Here is a 19,000-nt window from a genome sequence, read left to right as displayed (position 1 = left end):
CTGTAGCCTACCAGGCTCCTCCATCCATGGGATTTCCCAGGCAAGAGTACTGGAGTGGGATGCCATTGCCTTCTCCGCCTAACCTCTGCACCGCCAGGGAATTCCCAGAGCTGCCTTTTCAAATAAATGGTGTTGGGGACTTCCCTGTTGGTTCAGTGGCTAAGACTCCACATTCCCAATGTAGGGGACCCTGGATGGGGAACTAGATCTCACATACCTCAATGAAGAGAGAAGATCCTGAGTTATGCAACTAAGACCCAGCACAGCAAAATAAATTTAAAATGATAATAATAACATAAATGGTACTGGGACAACTGCCTATATCCATCATAAATCCCTACTTTAACACATGTTCAAAAATAAGTCTCATGTGGACTCAACACAGAAAGAAAATCAAAACTAGGAAAGTGTTAAAAAAAAGATAGCCTATATTTATGACCTTGGGGCATGCATGTCTCCATGGCAAGTCACTTTGATCGTGTCCGACTCTTTGCAGCCCTATGGACTGTAGCCCTGTGGACTGTGGCCCCTCTGTCCATGGGATTCTCTAGGCAAGAAAACGGGAGTGGGTTGCCATGCCCTCCTCCAGGGGCTCTTCCCGACCCAGGGATTGAACCCACGTCTCTTATGTCTCCTGCATTGGTAGGTGGGTTCTTTACCACTAGCATCACCTGGGAAGCCCCCTTGGGTATGGCAAGCCTCTTAAACATACCGAAAGTCAGGATAGACTAGATTGATAAATAGGTGCACATAAACTAAGAATTTCTGTGTGAGGAACATAAATAGATAAAATATAAAGTGCAAACTAGGAGGAAATGTTTGGAATATATGTAACTGACTAACAGGATTGGAATTCATAAAGCACTCCTGCAAATTAATAGTAATAAAAAAAGCATACAACCCCATTTTTAAAATGGGCAAAGGATATGAGCAACCAAGTCACAGAAAACAAAATATTTAAGGGCAATAAACTCACGAAAAAATGTTCTCTCTTCTTAGTAATCAGAGAGTTACAAGTTGGAACAGTGTGATACGATCTTTCAGGAAATGACTAATACTAACTCATCAACCAGGTCTCTGCTCAGATGTCCCTTCCTCTAGGAAGCTCTTCCTGGCCCTCGGGCTGGATTAGGTGTCCCTGTCCCCACCCTGCTCCCTGGCCCTCTGGGGTCTCCATTCGAGCCCTGCCCACTCTGGGTCGCCCTTGTTGGGGAACCGGTCTGTCTCTCCGAATGCGTTGTGAGCTCCAGAAGAGCAGAGCGGGGCTGTCGTTATCCTTGGTTACCACTGTGTCACTAGCAGTGCCTCGCACAGAGCTAGGAACAGAGGAGGCGCTCTGGGATCATATGTGGAATTAAAGAATGAGTGAACGGGGAAACTGAGGCCAAGTCAATGACAGTACTGGGATTCAAACCCAAGTCAGTACAGAGAGAAGGAACCTAGTTTGATATGCTGCCATCTCTTCTCCTTTAAGCCTTGCCCGCAGCCCGGGCACACTAGAGGCGTTCAATAAGGGCACTGAAATCAAACGGCTTGGCAACCCAAGACGCTCAGGGCAAGAGGGCGACAGCTCTCTCCAACCCAAACCTCAGGACCATAGAGAGCTGCAGTCCTCCAGGACCATAGAGAGCTGCGCCAGGACCGCCCCTCTACTCTTTTGGGGAACGTCGGGAGCGGGCTACAGGGCTAGAGAGGCCGGAAGTGCGGCGAGCCAGGGGCCGCGCTGGCCGCGCGGGCGGTGGGAAGCCTCTATCTCCCTCCGGTCTTTTCCTCGCGGCCCGGGGGCAAGGAGGTGAGTCCTCGGGGAGCTAAGACAGCCGGGCTAGGGCGAGAGGGGTCGGGGGTGGAGACTGCCGGCGGCGATTGGCAGCTGCCAGTCAATCGTTACAGCGTCTAAGAGATTGAGGAGGTGGAGCGAGGGGAAGGCATCCAGGTGCGAGCCCTGGGGGCGGGGCGGACGGATGGTTGGGGACAGTGGTCGGGCCTGGCGAAAGGAAGGTGGGGAACTGTGAGGGCGGAAGAAAAGAAGATTGGGGCCCTGGAGGGCGTGGCGAATGGAGAGTGTGGACCGGTAAGGGGCGGGGCAAGGCGGAGGGGGTGGCTGGCTGGGGCGGGGCCTTATAGAACCTGGCTCCTTCCCTGGGTGTCTGGAGCTGGACGCTATCGAGCCCCGGCATTTTATTTTGCGGTTGGGGGGTGGGGGCGGCTTGCGGGGGGCGGCGATGGGCCGCGACTGTGACTGGAGGTGGCGGGGGGTGGTTCCTGCTGGGGAATGCCGATGTCTCATTGGCTCCCAACACCACGCCTTCATTTTCAGGCCCCAGAAGGAGCTTGCGATGGACGAAGAGGGAGGACCCAAGCCTGCTGGCCCACCCACAAGGAAGAAATTCCTCATTCCTATGGACGAGGATGTGGTCCCTCCTCCTGGGGTAGGACTAGGAGATGAGGGAACCTCTGAGAGGCTTGGGGCGTTGGTTAGGAGGAAGGGGCCTGTAGGACCCACGTGTGGGTTAGGAAATGTTGGGGCCTGGGTCACCTTGAGAAGGCAGTCCTTTGACCGACGCAGGTCTCAGTTTCCCTGTCTGTAAAATGTCATAGGAGGGCTAAGGCAGAGTTAGAAAACCGATACCAAGGGGACTAGTTCTGGAATGTTTCACGTGGTCAGCACCTGGGTTCTGCAAAAGCGTGAATTTATTGCTGAACTTTAAGAATTGGAAGGTTTTGCGATTTTGAAATAAGTCTGCACATCTAACATCTTCTGGTAAATAAAGGATCTGGCAGCACTGAGTTCTCAGCCCCACAGGAACACAATTGACTGGTGCTAAGTACTGGCTGCCACCTGTGTGCTATGAAGAAAAAGAAAGTGAGCTAAGGATGTACAGTGTGATGGGAAGGGAGAGCTACTTTAGATAGAACAGTCAAGGGAGGGCCTCTTGGAGGAGATGATGCCTTTGCTGAGATGTAAAAGAGGTGAGGGAGCCAGCTCTGTGATATGGGGTGGAAGGAAACAGCCAGTGCAAAGGCCCTGAGGTGAGAGAAAACCTGATGCATTTTAGGGCAGCAAGAAGGCCAGGGAGGCTGGAGTAGAGAAAACCAAGGGGGAGGAGATAGAAAGTGAGATATCTGAGGTGGGGGGGCAGGGACAGCTCTTTAAAAGTCTGGATGGCTGTGGTGACAGCTTCGGCTTTTACTCTAAGGCAGGAGCCGTCTCGGGGCTCTGAGCAGAGGAGGGGCGTGGTATGACTCAGTGTGGGGAGCAGACGAGGGGGCAAGGGCCAGTGAGGGAGCTGGTGAGGAAGTGACTGCAGTGGCCCGAGGGAGAGAAGATGGTGGCTGGGACCAGGGTGGCAGTGGCCGAGGAGGGGAAGAAGTGGCTGGATTCAGACTTCAGGTGCCTTCTCACATCCCTTCCCACAGGCCAAGCCTTTATTCAGATCCACACGGAGCCTGCCCACCGTGGAGACCTCACCCCCGCCAGGCCCTCAGACCTATGCTGAGTATGCCCTCTCTGGACCTCCAGGTGGGGCTGAAGCCACACGCCCGGTGGGGCCAGAACCCCTGGCAGGAGAGACCCCCAACCAGGCCCCCAAACCAGGAGCAAAATCCAATAGCATCATTGTGAGCCCCCGGCAGGTGAGGACGGGAATGGAGAAGTGGGACTTTGGACTTTCCGGTGGGAAATGCATTTTTAAGGAGGGCTTTCTGGTTGGAAAGGAAGGTCTGAGTTTCACCCATTGTGCTCTCAACAGTGCCATTCATCCATTCAGCTAGTGTGTGTGGGTTGAGGATGCCCCTTGTCCTAGTCCTTTTGGGCTGTTCTAACAAAAATACCGTAGACTAGTAGCTTAAAGAGTGAACATTTATTTCTCACAGTTCTGGAGTCTGGGAAGCCCAAGATCAGGGGGCTGGCAGGTTCCATGTCTAGTGAGGACCTGCTTCCTGGTTCATAGCCAGCTGTCTTCTCACTGTGTCCTCACAGCTTCACAAGGGCCAAGGATTTCCTGGAGTCTCTTTTATAGAAACGCTAATCCCATTCATGACACTTCCGCCTTCATGACTTTGTCACCTGCCTTTACCTCCTAATAAAGAATCTGCCTGCAATGCAGGAGCCGCAGGTTCGATCCCTGACTTGGGAAGATCCCCTGGAGGAGGGCATGGCAATCCACTCTAGTATTCTTGCCTGGAGAATCCTATGGACAGAGGGGCCTGCAGGGCTACAGCTCTTGGGGTCTCACAGAGCTGGACATGACTGAAGTGGCGCAGCACACAGCACGAACTGTCACATTGGGGGTTGAATTTTGGGGAGACACAGACATTCCGTCCCTAATGCCCCAACTCTTTTTTTAAAAACGATATTTATATACATATTTATTTGGCTGCACCAGGTCTTGGTTGCAGCAGGTGGGATCTGGTTCCCCGACCAGAGATTGAATCCAGGGCCCCTGCGTTAGGAGCTCAGAATCTTAAACCCTGGATCACCAGGAAAGTCCTGCCCCAACTGTTCCGGTTGGAGGTGTGACTGTATTCATGCAGCTACATCTGCTGACCCCAGTTTTGTCCATTTATTCAAAAACTATTGAACACAGGCCCAAGTTTGAATCCTGCTCTGCCACACTGTAGCTGTGTCTTCCTGGGCAGGTGACTTAGCCCCTCTCAGCCACTCATAATCCTCACAGGTGGTCAGTTTACCTGATGCTGCCCTAGGCTCTCTGTCCTTGATGGGGCTGGCATTTTGGAGGGAGAGAGCAGCAGTACATGATGACAATAGTAAGATCCAAGAACGTGATGCGATGCTCAAAATTGTGAGCCATCGGGGAAATACGAGCCAAAACCACGGTGAGATGCCACTTCATCCCCACGGGGATGGCTCGAATCAAAAGCAAGGACGATACCAAGGATGGGGAGGGTGGGGAGGACCTGGAATCATCGTACACTGCTGGTGGGGATATGAGACGGTGCAGCCACTTTGGAAAGCAGTCTGGCAGCTCCTCAGATGTTTAAACAGGGTTACCATATGGCCCGGCAATTCCACCTCTAGGATATAGGTATATCCTAGGTATATACATTTGGGTTTTATATTCTAGGTATATACTGGGTATATACCTTTGAGTTTATATTTTACATTGATTGTGAAAATGCTGCTGTGAACATTTAGGTACCAGTGTTTGTGTGGACATGTTTCCAGTTCTCTTGGGCATTTATCTAGGTGTAGATTGGCTGGGTCATGTGGCAACCCTGTGCTTAACTTTCTCAGGCACCCCCAAACTGTCTTCTAAAAGGCTGCACCACTTTACGTTCCCACCAGCCTTGGATGAAGGTTGCATTTCTGCCATATCCTCTCCACTCGTCATTGTTGGTCTTTTGGATTTTGGCCATTTTAGGAGGGTGTGAAGTGGACAGAGCAATCCTTTAAAAATTAAAATCGGATCCTGCCTCTGCCTTACCCAAAGCCCTTCCATGACTCCTGGCATCTCAGATCAGGATGCCCCAGGGCTGCAGACCCTTCCCACCCCAGCTTCTCTGACCACACACCACCACCCCGCTCCCCCGACAAGAGCAAATCCACACCTTCATTCGAGCCGAATTCCACTTCCCTTGGTGATTACATGTCCATCCCCCAGGTACTTTTTGGGAGGGCAATGTGCTCGGTCTCTGTTGCTGCACACAGGCTTTCTCTAGTTGTGGGAAGTGGGGGCTCTCTAGTTGCGATCTGTGGGCTTCTCATTGAGATGGCCTCTCTCGTTGCAGAGTGCAGGCTCTAGAGCGCATGGGCTTTAGTAGCTGCGGCCCGGGGGCTCGGTAGCCGCGGCTCCCAGGCTCTAGAGCACAGGCTTGATCGTTGTGGTCGTTGTGGCGCAGGCGCTTAGCTGCTCCTCTAGGCTCTAGGGAATCTTCCCAGACCAGGGATCGAACCCGCATCTCCTGCACTGGCAGGAGGATTCTTTAACACCGAGCTTCCAGGGAAGTCCCCCGAGATGCCTTTGTTTAACGTCTGTGTCCCTCACAGGGGCCGGGATCTGTGTCCTCTTGGTCAGACTTAGACACAAAGCGGGTTCTCAGATACCTATAAATAGATCAGCGCTTGACTTGCTCAGAGTATTTCCATCTTGGGTAGAGTGTGAGGTAGAGAGTAGAGTGTGAGGGGGTGTTTAGAGGGAGGCGTCTGCTCAGCAGATGCCAGGGGTCTAACCCTCATGGAGGGTCACAGACACCGTGAGGAGCTTCCTCCTGAGGGCAGTGGGGAGCCAGAGCAGGGCTTAGAGCAGGGAAAGGGCAGGTTTGTGCTTTAGGAAGAGCTGTCTGGCTCCTGTTTGCAGGGTAGCCAGGAGGGGCAGGGGGCCAGGAAGAGCTGGGCTGGGAGCCGTGGCACTGGAAGGGGAGGCATTTCTGGGGGATGCTTAGAATCTAGGTGTCCCACTTGGGGGAGGGGAGGGAGAGGGACGCCCTGGGTCTCTGGGTGGTGGGGTCATCCCTGAGTTGGGGCTGGGAGGGGTAGCAGGTATGGGGGCCAGTGAGGTAGACACCTGGGGACAGGGGTCCAGTGGGCCACGGGACACATAAACTGGGGCTGGGAGAGAAGACTGAGCCCGAGAGAGATCCAGGGACCCTTAGGTTAAGGCCGAGGGCTAGGGAAGGCTTCCCTGGTGGGTCAGTGGTCAAGAATCCACCTGCCAATGCAGGAGACGTGAGTTCCATCCCTGGCTCAGGAAGATCCACGGAGAAGGAATTGGCCACCCAATCCAGTATTCTTGCTTGGGAAATCCACCAGAGAAGCCTGTCGGGCTATGACTGAAGTGACTAAAGAATAGGGCCCAGGAGGAGGGGCCTAGGTCAGAGCCCCAGCACCAAGAACATTCTGGGCTGAGGGGGAGTGGATCTGGGGAGAGGATGAGAGCGGAGCTGGAGAAGCCCCCAGTGCAAAGCAGGAGGAGGCTGGGGAGGGGCAGAGAGGCAGGAGCAGAGGCGGGAGGAGGGCCCTGGGGGGGCGGTGGGTGTGGTGGTCCCAGGGCCCCCCTGCTAATGGCTTCATTCCTCCGTCTGCCCAGAGGGGCAACCCTGTGCTGAGGTTCGTGCGCAACGTGCCCTGGGAGTTTGGGGATGTGCTCCCTGACTACGTGCTGGGCCAGAGCACCTGTGCCCTCTTCCTCAGGTGAGCGCTGGGGCCACCCGCCCTCCAGACGGCCTGGGAAGGGGGTGCTCCGGGTGTTCTGGGCTGTCGGGGGTGAGGGGGAACCCCTGGGCACGGCCCTGTCACCTCTGGGCCTCGATGTGACCCCGTGAAGGAGGCAGAGATCTTGGCCCGTAAGTGCCCAGCACAAGAGCAGAGGTCCAAGATCCGAGGGAGGAGAGGCCGGGGGCCGGAACTCCTGCCTCTAAGGGAGGCAGGGGCCTCATGCCGCAGACTCTCAGAACTGGAGCCAAGGTTTCGGTAAGCTTCACCAGTTAAACAGGTTTCCCCCCTCCACTCCTGGGGGCCCTTCTCCAGACAGAGCCAGACAGGGGAAGTGAAACTTCTTAAGTTCTGTCCTCCCTGTGGGGTATGGAGCTGGTAGCTGCTGGGCAGAGACGCCCCTTTGTTCCTGGGTGGCAAAGCTGTCCCACCTGTCCCTGCCAGCACCCTCAGAGGCCAAAGCAGGCAGTCCCGGGGGCGGGTAGGTGGGCCCTGCTTCCACAGAGCAGCTGTGCAGCGCCCTGCGACCCTAACCTCCGGGGAACGAGCACTCTCCAGGGTCTCTGTGCTCCACTTGAAACCCAGAGGTCTTCTCTTCCTTGGTGAAGAGTCTGGGGGTCCACCCTTCCAGGGAGCCAGAGTCACTGCCAGGCCCCGCTGTGCTCCCTTCTTGAAGGGTGACCTTGGGCAAGACACTTAACCTCTCTGAGCCTCAGACCCCGGCAAGCCTGTCTGCCTCAGTCTCCAAGGCCTGCAGCCCGAGGGAAGAAGGAGGGCTTCTGGGGTGTCTCAGCCCCTCCCAACCTCCCTCCCTCTCTCCCCACCTCCCAGCCTCCGCTACCACAACCTCCACCCAGACTACATCCACCAGCGGCTACAGAGCCTGGGAAAGAGCTACGCCCTGCGGGTCCTACTCGTCCAGGTGGATGTGGTAAGCAGGGGTCACTCCTCTGGGCCTCAATGTCCCCATCTGTGAAATGGGGAGCCTTGGGCCTCCTGGTTGCCACGTGGGTGTTGAGTCCTTTCCAAGGAGGAATGCAAGTCGGAACCTCAGTAGGGAGTTTCTTATCTGAGCTGCAACCTGTGTTGGCGAGGAGATGGAATGATCAGATTACCCATCTCTCCTTCCGCACCACCCCGCCTTCAGCCAGGCCCAGCCCTCTGCCACCTAAATACTTCTTGAACCCATTTCTTTCTCTCTGTCCTCAGAGCCCCACCCTGATCCAGGCCCTTGCTTTTCCTGCCTGGGTTTCTGCCCCAGCCTCTTCTCATCTCGTGTCCTCCAGCTTTGCCCCTCTGCAAGTGGAGGGCTCTTGAAGCACACAGACCCGCGGTCCAAACCCCCTACAGCTCCTCAGTGCCCTTTGTGAAGCCCTGCATGACCCAATCCCTGCCCTACTCTCCCAGCTCATCTCTCAGCTTCCAACGATCACCCTTGCATTTCATATCTTCCATCCCATAGCAGTGGACTTTATTTCTTCAAGCCCTCTCTCCCTTTCCTTCGTTTGCACACACTGTTCCCGTCTGAAATTCTCTTTTCTGCTGTCCTTTGTTACCCTCACTCCTCATCCTCCTTCAGGTCCCAGCTCAGATGTCCCCGCCTCCAGGAAGCTCCCCCTGATCCCCCAGGAACAACAGATGCTCCTCTGGCTTCTCCACCTCAGCCCTGGGCACTCTGGGTCATCACTGTCTAGGGATGGGTCTGTCCCCCGCATCAGACTGTGAGTCCCCAGAAGACAGCGTCAGGGCTGGCCTGGTCACTGCTGGGTCCTGAGACTGCCCCGCCCGGGTCAGGCACCCCATCGGAGAATAGGGAGTGTCAGTTGAGTGAAAGGCTCTTGGCTTCCTAAGGTGCTCAGCTTTTAAGACTCTTTAACTACTTGCTTTCTCCCAGATCCCTCATTCTGGTTTTCTTCTCTCAGAAAGATCCTCAGAAGGCCCTCAAGGAGCTGGCTAAGATGTGCATCCTGGCCGACTGCACCCTGATCCTTGCCTGGAGGTGAGATGGAGGCTCCCCCTCAGGTCAGGCTCCATCCCGAGAGTTCTTCCCCCTTCCGCCCCCAGACCTTCCTTCTTCCTCCCAGGAATGTCCTGTGTGAGCCTGGTCCAGGCACTGCCTCTCTGGGCTTCAATTTCCTTTTTAAAATATTTTATTTATTATTTATATATTTTTGGCTATGCTGGGTCTTCGTTGCTGCACGCAGGCTTTCTCTACTTGCAGCGATGGAGCGAGCAGGGGCGGCTCGCTGGTTGTGGTGCGTGGGCCTCTCACTGCAGTGGCTTCTCTTGCTGTGGAGCTCGGGCTTTAGAGCTCATAGGCTCAGTAGTTGTGGCACACGGGCTTAGTCGCCCTGAGACACGTGGGATCTTCGTTCCCCGACCAGGTATCAAATCCATGTCCCCTGCATTGGCAGGCAGATTCTTAACCACTGGACCACCAGGAGAGCCCCTGGGCTTCAATTTCTTTATCTATAAACCATGGTCTTAATATCTTTCTTTCTTTTTTTTTTTTTTTTCTGAGTTACAATAATTTACTTTTTTTTTTTTTAAATTTTAAAATCTTTAATTCTTACATGTGTTCCCAAACATGAACCCTCCTCCCACCCTTAATATCTTTCTTATAGGGTTGTAGGCACAAAAGAAGGTGACGTAGATGAAATTCCCAGGACCATGCTAGGCACTTATGAGTTAGACATAAAACTTGGCTGAATAATTAATTCCCAGTCTAGGTTTATAAAGACCACTTTGATTGGTTCTCCACAGGAAAAAGAGATCCCTTCCTCACACCATAATCAGAACGAAGTCTTGATGATTATAGACATAAAAAGAAAAACTACAGTGAAATTATAAGAAATCATATATATATATGGCTTCCCTGGTAGCTCAGCTGGTAAAGAATCCACCTGCAATGCAGGAGACCCTGGTTCGATCCCTGGGTTGGGAAGATCCCCTGGAGAAGGGAACAGCTACCCACTCCAGTGCTCTGGCCTGGAGAATTCCATGGACTGTATATAGGTCATGCAGTCACAAAGAGTTGGACAACTGAGCGACTTTGACTTTCATATCTGTCTATCTATCTATATCTATATAATGTTCTTGTGCTTGGAAAGGTTTTCAAAGCAAGACTCAAAACCCAGAAGCCATAAAGAAAGAGTCTGGCTGATTTGAGAAAATTAAAATTTTAAATTGCTGGAGAGTAAGTGATACTCTGCTGCTGCTGCTGCTAAGTCGCTTCAGTCGTGTCCGACTCTGTGCGACCCCAGAGACGGCAGCCTACCAGGCTCCCCGTCCCTGGGATTCTCCAGGCAAGAACACTGGAGTGGGCTGCCATTTCCTTCTCCAATGCATGAAAGTGAAAAGTGAAAGTGAAGTCGCTCAGTCGTGTCGGACTCTTTGCGACCCCATGGACTGCAGCCCACCAGGCTCCTCCATCCATGAGATTTTCCAGGCAAGAGCCCACCAGGCTCCTCCATCCATGAGATTTTCCAGGCAAGAGTACTGGAGTGGGGTGCCATTGCCTTCTCTGAGTGATACTCTAGACAAAGTTAAAAGACAAGTGACACACTAAGAGGAAATACTTGCTATGTATGACAAAAAGACTTAAGATCCCTGATTTACTTTTCTTTTTAAAGGAAACTTTATTTATGTATTTGTTTTTGGCAGTGCTGGGTTTTCGTTGCTGTTTGCAGACTTTGTCTAGTTGTGGCGAGCGGTGGCTTCTCATTGCGGAGCGCAGGCTCCAGGGTGCTCCAGCTTCAGTAGTTGTGGCTCACAGGCCCTTCAGTAATTGCATTTCCTGGGCTCTAGAGTTCGGGCTCAGTAGTTGTGGCACACGGGCTTAGTTGCTCTGAGTCATGTGAAATCTTCCTGGACCAGGGATCGAACCTGTGTCCCCTGCATTGGCAGACGGATTCTTATCCACTGCGCCACCAGGGAAGTCCTAAGATCCCTAATTTATATGTTTACATATAAATGTTATATTTATACAGTTCAAAATATTTACATGTTTACATTCACAGGAATGTATTTAAACATGTATCATGTATTTATATATAGAAAGGACCTCCTACAAACCGGTAAGAAAAATAGCCCAGGAGCTCCCTGGTGGCCTAGTGGTGAGGGGATCCTGGGCTTTCACTGCAGTGGCCTGGGTTCAGTCCCTGGTTGAGGAACTGAAATCCTGCAAGCCATGCAGTGTTGCCCAAAAAAAAGCCCGAAGTCTAAAGCAGGTTGTCAAGAAGGCATGAAAAAACTGTCAGCCATACAGCTTGTCAGGAAATGTCAATTTTCAAAGAATGAGGTGTTATTTTTCACCCATTAATTTGGTGAAAACGTCAAGAAACAGGCACCTGCAGGTTTGGTTAGCAGGAGACTTGACTGGGGATTAAAGCAGAAAATAGTCATACTCTTTAACGCACTTCTTCATCCTGTGAGTCTCCTTCACTCCTCAGGTTTAGCTCAGTTCTGACACTCTCTTGGAGATAAGCTTGGATCCCCCAGGTTAACGGCTCACAGAGCTACCCATCCCACACACGCTGCAGGCGCCAGTCGCAAGCCCAGGGAATCACCTGTGCTCTGAGCAGCGGCTGCAGGTCAAGACCTCCAATGACCCTTCCTCAGGTTTGATTATTTTGCTAGCACGGTTCTCAGGACTCAGGGAAACACTTACATTTACCAGTTCATTACAGGATACACTAAAGGATACAAACAGGTACACAGGGCAAGGTCTGCGAGGGTCCTGAGCACAGCAGCTCCTGTCCCCGGGAGCTGGGTCTGTGTCACCCTCCCGGTGTGGATGTGCTTGCCAGCCTGGAACTCCCGAAATCCCAGGATTAGTGTTGAGATTCTATGGCAGCTTCTCACACAGGCATGGTCACTCATTAACTCCATTTCCAGCCCCTCTCCCCTTGAGGATTGGGGGTGGGGTGGGAAATTCCAAGCTTCTAATCCTGGCTTGGGCTTTCCAGTTACCACCCCCCATCTAGGAGCCACCCAGGGTCACCTCTGTGGAACAGAAGCAGCCCTTGGTGATCTTATCACTTGGGAATTTACAGGGATTTGGAGCTCTGTGTCAGAAACAGGGACAGACACCAGTATATATTTTCTGTTAGCTCATGGAAGCCTTTTCAGACTGGCTTCTTTAAGGTTTCTCCATGTCTTTTTTTAAATTCCCTTGGCTACATGGGGTCTTAGTTGTGGCATGCAGGCTCTTTTAGTTGACGCATGGGGGATAATTAGTTCAGGATGCAAACTCTTAGTTGCATGTGAGCTCTAGTTCCCTGATCAGGGATTGAACCTGGGGCCCCTGCATTGGGAGCGAGGAGTCTTAGCCACTGGACCACCAGGGAAGTTCCCTCCACGTCTTTTCACATCTTGGTAGTTCATTTGCTATCACTTTACTACTCACTGTCTGAACCCACATTCTTTTTCTGCTGTGTAGCATGCTCCCTGTAGCCCATTGTTGGTGGACAGTTGGCTGACTCCAGGGCTTGGCTGTTACAGCAACACTCCCACTACTGCCCCCAACCCCAGGGATGGGCTTTGAGGCCAAAGGGTACATGTATTTGTCATTCTGTGTCCTCCCTAGGGCTGTGTCACCGCTATACTTTTTGACTGCTTAGAAAAATGTGCTTATGTATTAGTTATATATTAAAACAGAAGCAAGTATGAAAAATTGCTCTCTCTTTACTGTGGGAAGTAGCACAGTGGCGTATGGGGAGCCCGGCTGTGTAATCTTGGGCAAGTGACTCAACCCCACTCGTCTGTTTCCCCCCTCCATTGTCATGGATTGAAAATAACTGCCTTACAAGATCTCTCAAGAAGCTTCTGAAGATAAAGGGCTTTGGTCAGTGTCTGGAATGTGGCTAGGCCCCCACACGGGGAATATTTCCCATGTCTTTATATCCAAACTGGGGAATATTTTGGACTCATTAAGTAAATGGGGTCGAGGGACTTTCCTAGTGCTTCAGTGGCTGAGACTCCATGTTCCCAAGGCAGGGGGCCCAGGTTCGATCCCTGAACTAGTCAGGGAACTAAATACCACATGCTGCAACTGAAGATCCTACCTGCTGCAACTAAGACCTGGCACAGACAAATAAAGACATAAATATTTTTTTTAAAGTAAGTGGGGTCGAGCTCTGTCTTCCGATGTGGAAGAATGTCCTCATTGTACTGGGGAACAAAAGTGAAAGTGAGGAAGTGGATACAGCCTGTCCTGAACAAATGATTAAGAACAATAACAGTCCCCTCTGCGACTAGAGCAAAAGCAACAAAGCCCACAGAAAGACACAGAATTTTAAAAAGGAGTATTCTTTTGAGAATATAAATCAGTGTTTAATCAACAAACATTGTCCTCTAGCTAGACTTTGAAGGCTAAGAAAATGCCTCAAGACAAACACTTGAGGAAAAAGGCCAGCTTTTTCCTGATGTGAATAAACTTGGGTTCCTCTATTCCACACACAGACAGGCCCGTTTAGTGATTTAGTTGTTTCAGCTACTTTTGAGACAGTTAATTACATGTCAGAAAAACCCAGTGCCTAATGGAAACATGAATGGTGACTGTGAGGTTAGTTGCAGCAGTCAGCTTCTAGAACTTTCCTTTTGAAGGCGTGCTGCATATAAAACCTCCCTCCCAGAATAGCTAACATTTCTTAAATAGGCTTCTAAGCACCAGGCATGGCACTTAAGAGTGTGGACTTGTTTAATTGTCATTAGCATCCACCCCTCTTCCCTAGTGGCTCAGTTGGTAAAGAATATGCCTGCAATGCAGGAGACTGGGGTTCAGTCTCTGGCTCGGGAAGATTCCCTGAAGGGTATGGCAGCCCACTCCAGTATTCTTGCCTGGAGAATCCCATGGACACAGGAGCCTAGCGGGCTACAGTCCATAGGGTTGGAAAGAGTCGGATATGACTGAGCGACTAACACTTAGAACTTAGCATCCACCCCACTTGACAGGTGAGGCAACCAAGGCCCAGAGAGATGAAAACTGTTGGCCCAGGGTAACTCAGGTGGGAAGTGGGGCCTGAACCCCACTGGTCAGGCTCTCAAGCTATGGCCCTTAGCCACATGTCTTAGAAAAGACCTGTCAAGATGTGCCTGCCCAGCAGGGGTTACCGCCAGGGGACATTTAGGCAAGGTTAAGAACATTCATTTCTCTATATTAAAAGTTTGGAATTCTAGCATCAGCAAATGAAATTAATGTAAAACATGACCCCCCTGCCCTCTTCCCCTGACCTGAATGTCTCTCACCGCAGCCCCGAGGAGGCCGGGCGGTACCTGGAGACTTACAAGGCCTACGAGCAGAAGCCGGCCGATCTCCTGATGGAGAAGCTGGAGCAGGACTTCGTTTCCCGGGTGAGGCACCTTCCCCTCCCTGCCTGGGCCTCCCCCTACCTTCTTCTGGGGGTCTGAGCTGCAATCCTGATCTCAAGTCACACCTCTCCCCCCTCAACCGCACCCTCAGCTTCCAGTCACTTCTGCCCCAACAGCAGCTAGCAGGGTCTTCCTAAGCCTGCTTTCTTCAGCTCAAATCCCTTGGGTGGGGACTTCCCTGCTGGTCCAGTGGCTAAGCCTCCGAGCTCCAATGCAGGGGGCCTGGGTTCGATCCCTGGTCGGGGAACTAGATCCCACATGCCACAACTAAGAGTTTGAGAGCCACAACTAAACCTCCTGCGTGCCACAACTAACACTTGGCATAGCCAAATAAGTAAATATTAAACAAATAAGCAAACACCCAAACCCTCCCATGGCTCCCCAGTGCCCTCACCACTCTCTCCAAGGTCCTGCCTGTTTGACCCAGCAGCCCCATCTACCCCCTACCTCCTCATTATGTCACTTCTGTGTCCATTCCTGTTCTTCTGTTGATTAGTTGCCTGATCTGGTCTTTCCCCTATCTCAGCTCCAATGCTCCCTTCTCCAGGAAGTCTTCCGGGATCCCCAGGTCAGGTCAAGTGCCCCCGCTGGGCTCCCTCAGCCCTGCCAGTCTGGGTCACTGTGTCTGGAACTGATCTCCCTCTCACAGTTGACTAGGAGCTCCAGGAGGGCAGGGCTGGGGCTGTCTCGGACCTGCCGTGTCCCCAGCACCACCAAACACTCAGGGAGTGCTCAGAGAATATTTGCTGAATGAACTGAATTGGGGCTCCAACGATAGGGTAATGGAGAATGCCCCCAGGCACCCTTGTGCAGGGTGTTGTGAGAACCCCCATTTTTCGAAAACGTAGGCCCAGAGAAGTTAGTTCCTATGCCCAGGGTCTCAAAGGAAGAAGCCAGTGGGGCCTGGTGTTGAACTCGGGTCCAACTTCAGAGCCTACAGTCTTCCCCGGGGCAGAACCAGCTCAAGATAAATGACTTTTATCTTCTCATCCCATGACCAGCACCCTCTCAGCTTGTTGGGGATCACTGAGATGACCTTTTAATCCTCAAAACACATAATCAAAACACACACCCCCAAAGCATTCCTGAGCGCTTCCTGCATGCAGAGCAGCCTAGGGACACAGCAGTGCCCCAGTGCCGCCCTCAGAAGCTCAGTCTTGGTTTCCTTTCTTCTCCCACCTCTGCCCCCCTCTCCTTTCCCTCCAGGTGACTGAATGTCTGACCACCGTCAAGTCAGTCAACAAAACGGACAGTCAGACCCTCCTGACTACTTTTGGGGTGAGGAACAATTCCCGTGTGCCAACGACATTTCTACCTGCTTTGCTTTTCGAGGCTGCCCACCTATTTCCTTCTACCTCCTAGTGCCCCCTCCCCATCCTTCCTGCCTCCCCCGGCCCCTGCAGGATCTCCCTGCCCTCCAGGAATGTTGTACACTCATCGAGCAGCTGGGGGCAGGGGAGGTTTTGGGCTTACCTCCCCTGACCATTCGCTTCTACCTTCCTCAGTCTCTGGAACAGCTCATAGCTGCATCCCGGGAAGATCTGTCCTTGTGCCCAGGTCTGGGACCCCAGAAGGTAAGAGCCTGGGGAAATGGGCTTGAGGAGCTAAGGGCAGGAGGGAGCCTCAAAGAAATGGGACCGCAGATTCCAAAGTTCTGAGGTTTCAGAAGGCCCAGAGAGGGTGGGAACCAGCCCAACCTCACATAGCCAGTCGGGGATAGAATCTAGATCTGACCACTTCTCTGCTCACCCCCACAATGTCCCCTCCAAGTGAGGAGAAAAAGAACCAGAAGCCCACTCCAATGTATCAAACAAATGGCTCATTTAATGACCAGTTCCTTTTCTTCCTCCTCCCCTCTCCAGGCCCGAAGGCTGTTTGATGTCTTCCACGAGCCCTTCTTGAAAGTGCCCCACTGACCCCAGATGCCAAGGAGGTCCTTGGTGTAATAATAAAGCACTTTTTTCTGGCGCAGGCTCTGGCTGGCGTGCTGGTGTAGTCAGTGGGAGGGGGCTCTCTGCTCTCGCTTTCTGATGGCCCAGGCAGCCACCTTCAGCTTGTTTGCGCTGCAGTCATCGGTTTCCCTGGTGGACGCTTACACGGGATCCTGCTGCGACTTCTTCTTCCGCTTCCTCTCCTGTCCCGTGGGAGCAGCCTGCCCAGACTCGGGATTCAGCAGGGGCTCTGGCATCGCCTCCTGGGGTGCTGTCTCGGGCACCTGGCTTTTCTGGCCCTGCTTTTTCCTCTTCTTAGTGGATGCTGGATCTGCCCTGGCCTCAGGCTGCCCCTCCTCTGGCAGCTCAGGCTCCATCATCTCACCTTGGGGGTTAGTCATCTCAGTCCCAGGCTCAGTCGCTAGGTGCCCTCTTTCTTTCTTCTTCTTCTTCTTGGTGGATGCTAGAGCTGCCTGAGGCTCAGCAGCACTTGGCAGCTCGGGCTCCATCCCCTCTGCCTGTGGCTCCACCACCTCTGTCCCTGGCTCCATCATCACATTTGGCTGTTTTTCTTTCTTCCTTCTCTTTTTGGGGGATCCCAGAGGTGCCTCAGCCTGTGGCTGCACATCAGGTGGCAGTTCAGGCTCCGTCACCTCCCCTGCGAGCTCCAGAGGCTTCACCTCTGGCTCTGTCGCCTCCATCCCTGGCTCCCTCACCCCTTTGTGCCTCTTTTCCTTTTTCTTCTTCTTTGAGGACGGCAGTGGGATGGCTTCCTCCTGTGGCTCCGTCTTCACCTGCAGCTGAGACCCCGCTGTCGTCCCCTCCACCGGCTCCATCTCTCCTGGCTCCTTCTGCTTCTTCCTCTTCTTTCTGGGGGACAGGATTGTCTCTTCCAGAGGCTCCCTTTTAACCCTGAGTTCTAGCTCCTCCACCGTCTCTTCTTTGGACTCTGGCATCCCTGTTTCTGGCTTGACCATTTCTACGAACTCTTTGGGCTTCTTTTTGCTCTTCTTGGTGGTGGATGGGGACACTGCTCCCGGAGGCTCCAACGTCTCAGCAACGGGCTCTGTTGCCAGTGGCTCTGTCACCTCTAGTTCTTTCAGCTGGTGCTTTTTTTTCTTCTTCCCCACATCCAGCTCTGGGGACCCCAAAGCTGTGTCCACCTCCAGGGCCCCATGCTCCTTCACTGCCTCCTGAGGAACCGAGGCTTCTGGCAGGTGTCTCTTCTTTTTCCTCTTCCCTGAGGCCAGGGACTTCAGGGCCAAGACAGACCCAGGCCCTGTGACCGGCGGGCTGCCTCCAAAGGCACAGAACCGGGGCCTCAGGCCAGGGGGGATCTGTGGTGGGGGACTTGCAGGAATGGACTGCAGTAGAGTCCCTTCCAGGGATTCCTGGGGACCCTCAAAGATCCTCAGGCTGCCCTGGGGTGCCAGGGCACAGGTGAGTCCCCCTCCTGCCTCCGCTGAGGGGGCCAGCAGGGTTGCTTCTCCTCCAGCTCTGGGGCCATTGCTGCTGAGAACCCTGTAGCGGTGCCGCTTGCCTGCCAACTTGCCCTTCACAATCTGGGAGCCAGAGAGAGGCACGAGACGTCCATTGAGGCTGAAAGTTGAAAAGAGGAGTGCAGAAGCTTGACCAGATTCTTTTGGTGGGACAGGGGACAGCAGTTGAGATGCAGCATTTCTGGGTTCCCCAAGAAAGCCCCTTTAAGTACCCCACCTACTTCAGCCACTGGGGTGAGAAATGATCCCAGGAGTTGGCATAGGACCTCTTACCAGTCTGGGGCGAAGTCCACAGGGGCCTGGATGAGCCACAGCTCTGTATCTGGGCTGGTCAATGCCTCCAAAGAGAAACGACTGTGTTCTGAGGCTGGGGGCATCGCAGTAAAGTTGGGGGGACAAGAAAACCGAGCAGCACCTGCAGAAGGGGAAATGGTCATTTGTGCCGGTCCAGTCCTCCAGGGCGCGCCTATCGGTCCATTGGTCTCAACTTCTTGAGCACCCCAATCCTCTTACCACGCCTTTCCTCTATCCTGTCTGTTCCCCAGAGGCGCGCCTATATCCGCCATCCCAACCCTAGTTCTCCCCCCCAGTATCCCGCCCCCCCCCCCCCCCCCCGCCAACCCGCGACCCTCAAATATCCTCTATCTGAATGCCTCCCCGTCCCCACCATCACCCGGGGGATACACTCTCCGCTTGGTCAGATTCTTTTGGTGAGACGGGAGCAGCAGCTGAGAAGAGGCATTTCTGGGTTCCCCAGGAAAACCCTTCTAGATTTCCCCCAGGTTTAGCCACTGGGGTAAGAAGCATGGTCCGGTCTCAGAGGGTGTCTCTTTTTTCCGTCCGAACGCTCCAGGGCACCCCTTTCTCCTCCCGCCAGCCAACTCTCTGCACCCTGTAGGCCCGCCGTGAAGCAACTCACCGCCGGACGGGGTCCCCGCCATCCCTGGACCCATGTCTCAAAGTAGACCAAGCAACTCAGGCCCCGCCGCCGACCACGTGGAACCACAGGGGTGTGGCCTCGTCTGTGA

At 53.2% G+C, this 19,000-nt stretch overlaps 2 protein-coding genes across 3 annotated transcripts; one reads left to right on the top strand and one right to left on the bottom strand.

Annotated features, from left to right (window-relative positions):
• The first annotated feature begins 1,708 nt into the window (after positions 1–1,708).
• ERCC1 (ERCC excision repair 1, endonuclease non-catalytic subunit) lies at positions 1,709–16,507 on the top strand. 2 transcript variants are annotated; one of them, XM_068992191.1, is made up of 10 exons: positions 1,709–1,792; positions 2,318–2,429; positions 3,418–3,633; positions 7,047–7,150; positions 8,003–8,102; positions 9,094–9,170; positions 14,425–14,524; positions 15,749–15,820; positions 16,048–16,116; positions 16,405–16,507. In XM_068992191.1, the coding sequence occupies exons 2-10, from the start codon at positions 2,337–2,339 to the stop codon at positions 16,456–16,458; spliced, it is 885 nt and encodes a 294-aa protein (XP_068848292.1). In that variant the 5' UTR covers positions 1,709–1,792; positions 2,318–2,336; the 3' UTR covers positions 16,459–16,507. The 2 variants fall into 2 exon arrangements, with proteins under 2 accessions (XP_068848292.1, XP_068848293.1); XM_068992192.1 differs by lacking the exon at positions 15,749–15,820.
• Positions 16,409–18,913, bottom strand: POLR1G (RNA polymerase I subunit G). Its single transcript, XM_068992190.1, has 3 exons — positions 18,892–18,913; positions 18,246–18,387; positions 16,409–18,072 (listed from the first exon to the last, which is right to left on the bottom strand). The coding sequence occupies exons 1-3, from the start codon at positions 18,911–18,913 to the stop codon at positions 16,635–16,637; spliced, it is 1,602 nt and encodes a 533-aa protein (XP_068848291.1). The 3' UTR covers positions 16,409–16,634.
• Positions 18,914–19,000: the final 87 nt, after the last annotated feature.

Source organism: Capricornis sumatraensis, chromosome 20, assembly GCF_032405125.1.
Source record: "Capricornis sumatraensis isolate serow.1 chromosome 20, serow.2, whole genome shotgun sequence".
Taxonomy (NCBI): domain Eukaryota; kingdom Metazoa; phylum Chordata; class Mammalia; order Artiodactyla; family Bovidae; genus Capricornis; species Capricornis sumatraensis.
Note: the sequence above shows the minus strand (reverse complement) of the source record. Positions and strands in the feature narration are given on the sequence as shown.

What these genes read in the sequence shown, in the direction of transcription:
- ERCC1 (XM_068992191.1), top strand. Translation starts at nt 2,337, where the DNA reads ATGGACGAAGAGGGAGGACCCAAGCCTGCTGGCCCACCCACAAGGAAG. An exon ending in CCCTCCTGACTACTTTTGGG is followed by an intron (nt 15,821 to 16,047) that starts GTGAGGAACAAT and finishes TACCTTCCTCAG; the next exon opens with TCTCTGGAACAGCTCATAGC. An exon ending in CAGGTCTGGGACCCCAGAAG is followed by an intron (nt 16,117 to 16,404) that starts GTAAGAGCCTGG and finishes TCCCCTCTCCAG; the next exon opens with GCCCGAAGGCTGTTTGATGT.
- POLR1G (XM_068992190.1), bottom strand. Translation starts at nt 18,913, where the DNA reads ATGGCGGGGACCCCGTCCGGCG. An exon ending in GGCGGGGACCCCGTCCGGCG is followed by an intron (nt 18,388 to 18,891) that starts GTGAGTTGCTTC and finishes CCCCTTCTGCAG; the next exon opens with GTGCTGCTCGGTTTTCTTGT. An exon ending in GTGGACTTCGCCCCAGACTG is followed by an intron (nt 18,073 to 18,245) that starts GTAAGAGGTCCT and finishes TTCAACTTTCAG; the next exon opens with CCTCAATGGACGTCTCGTGC.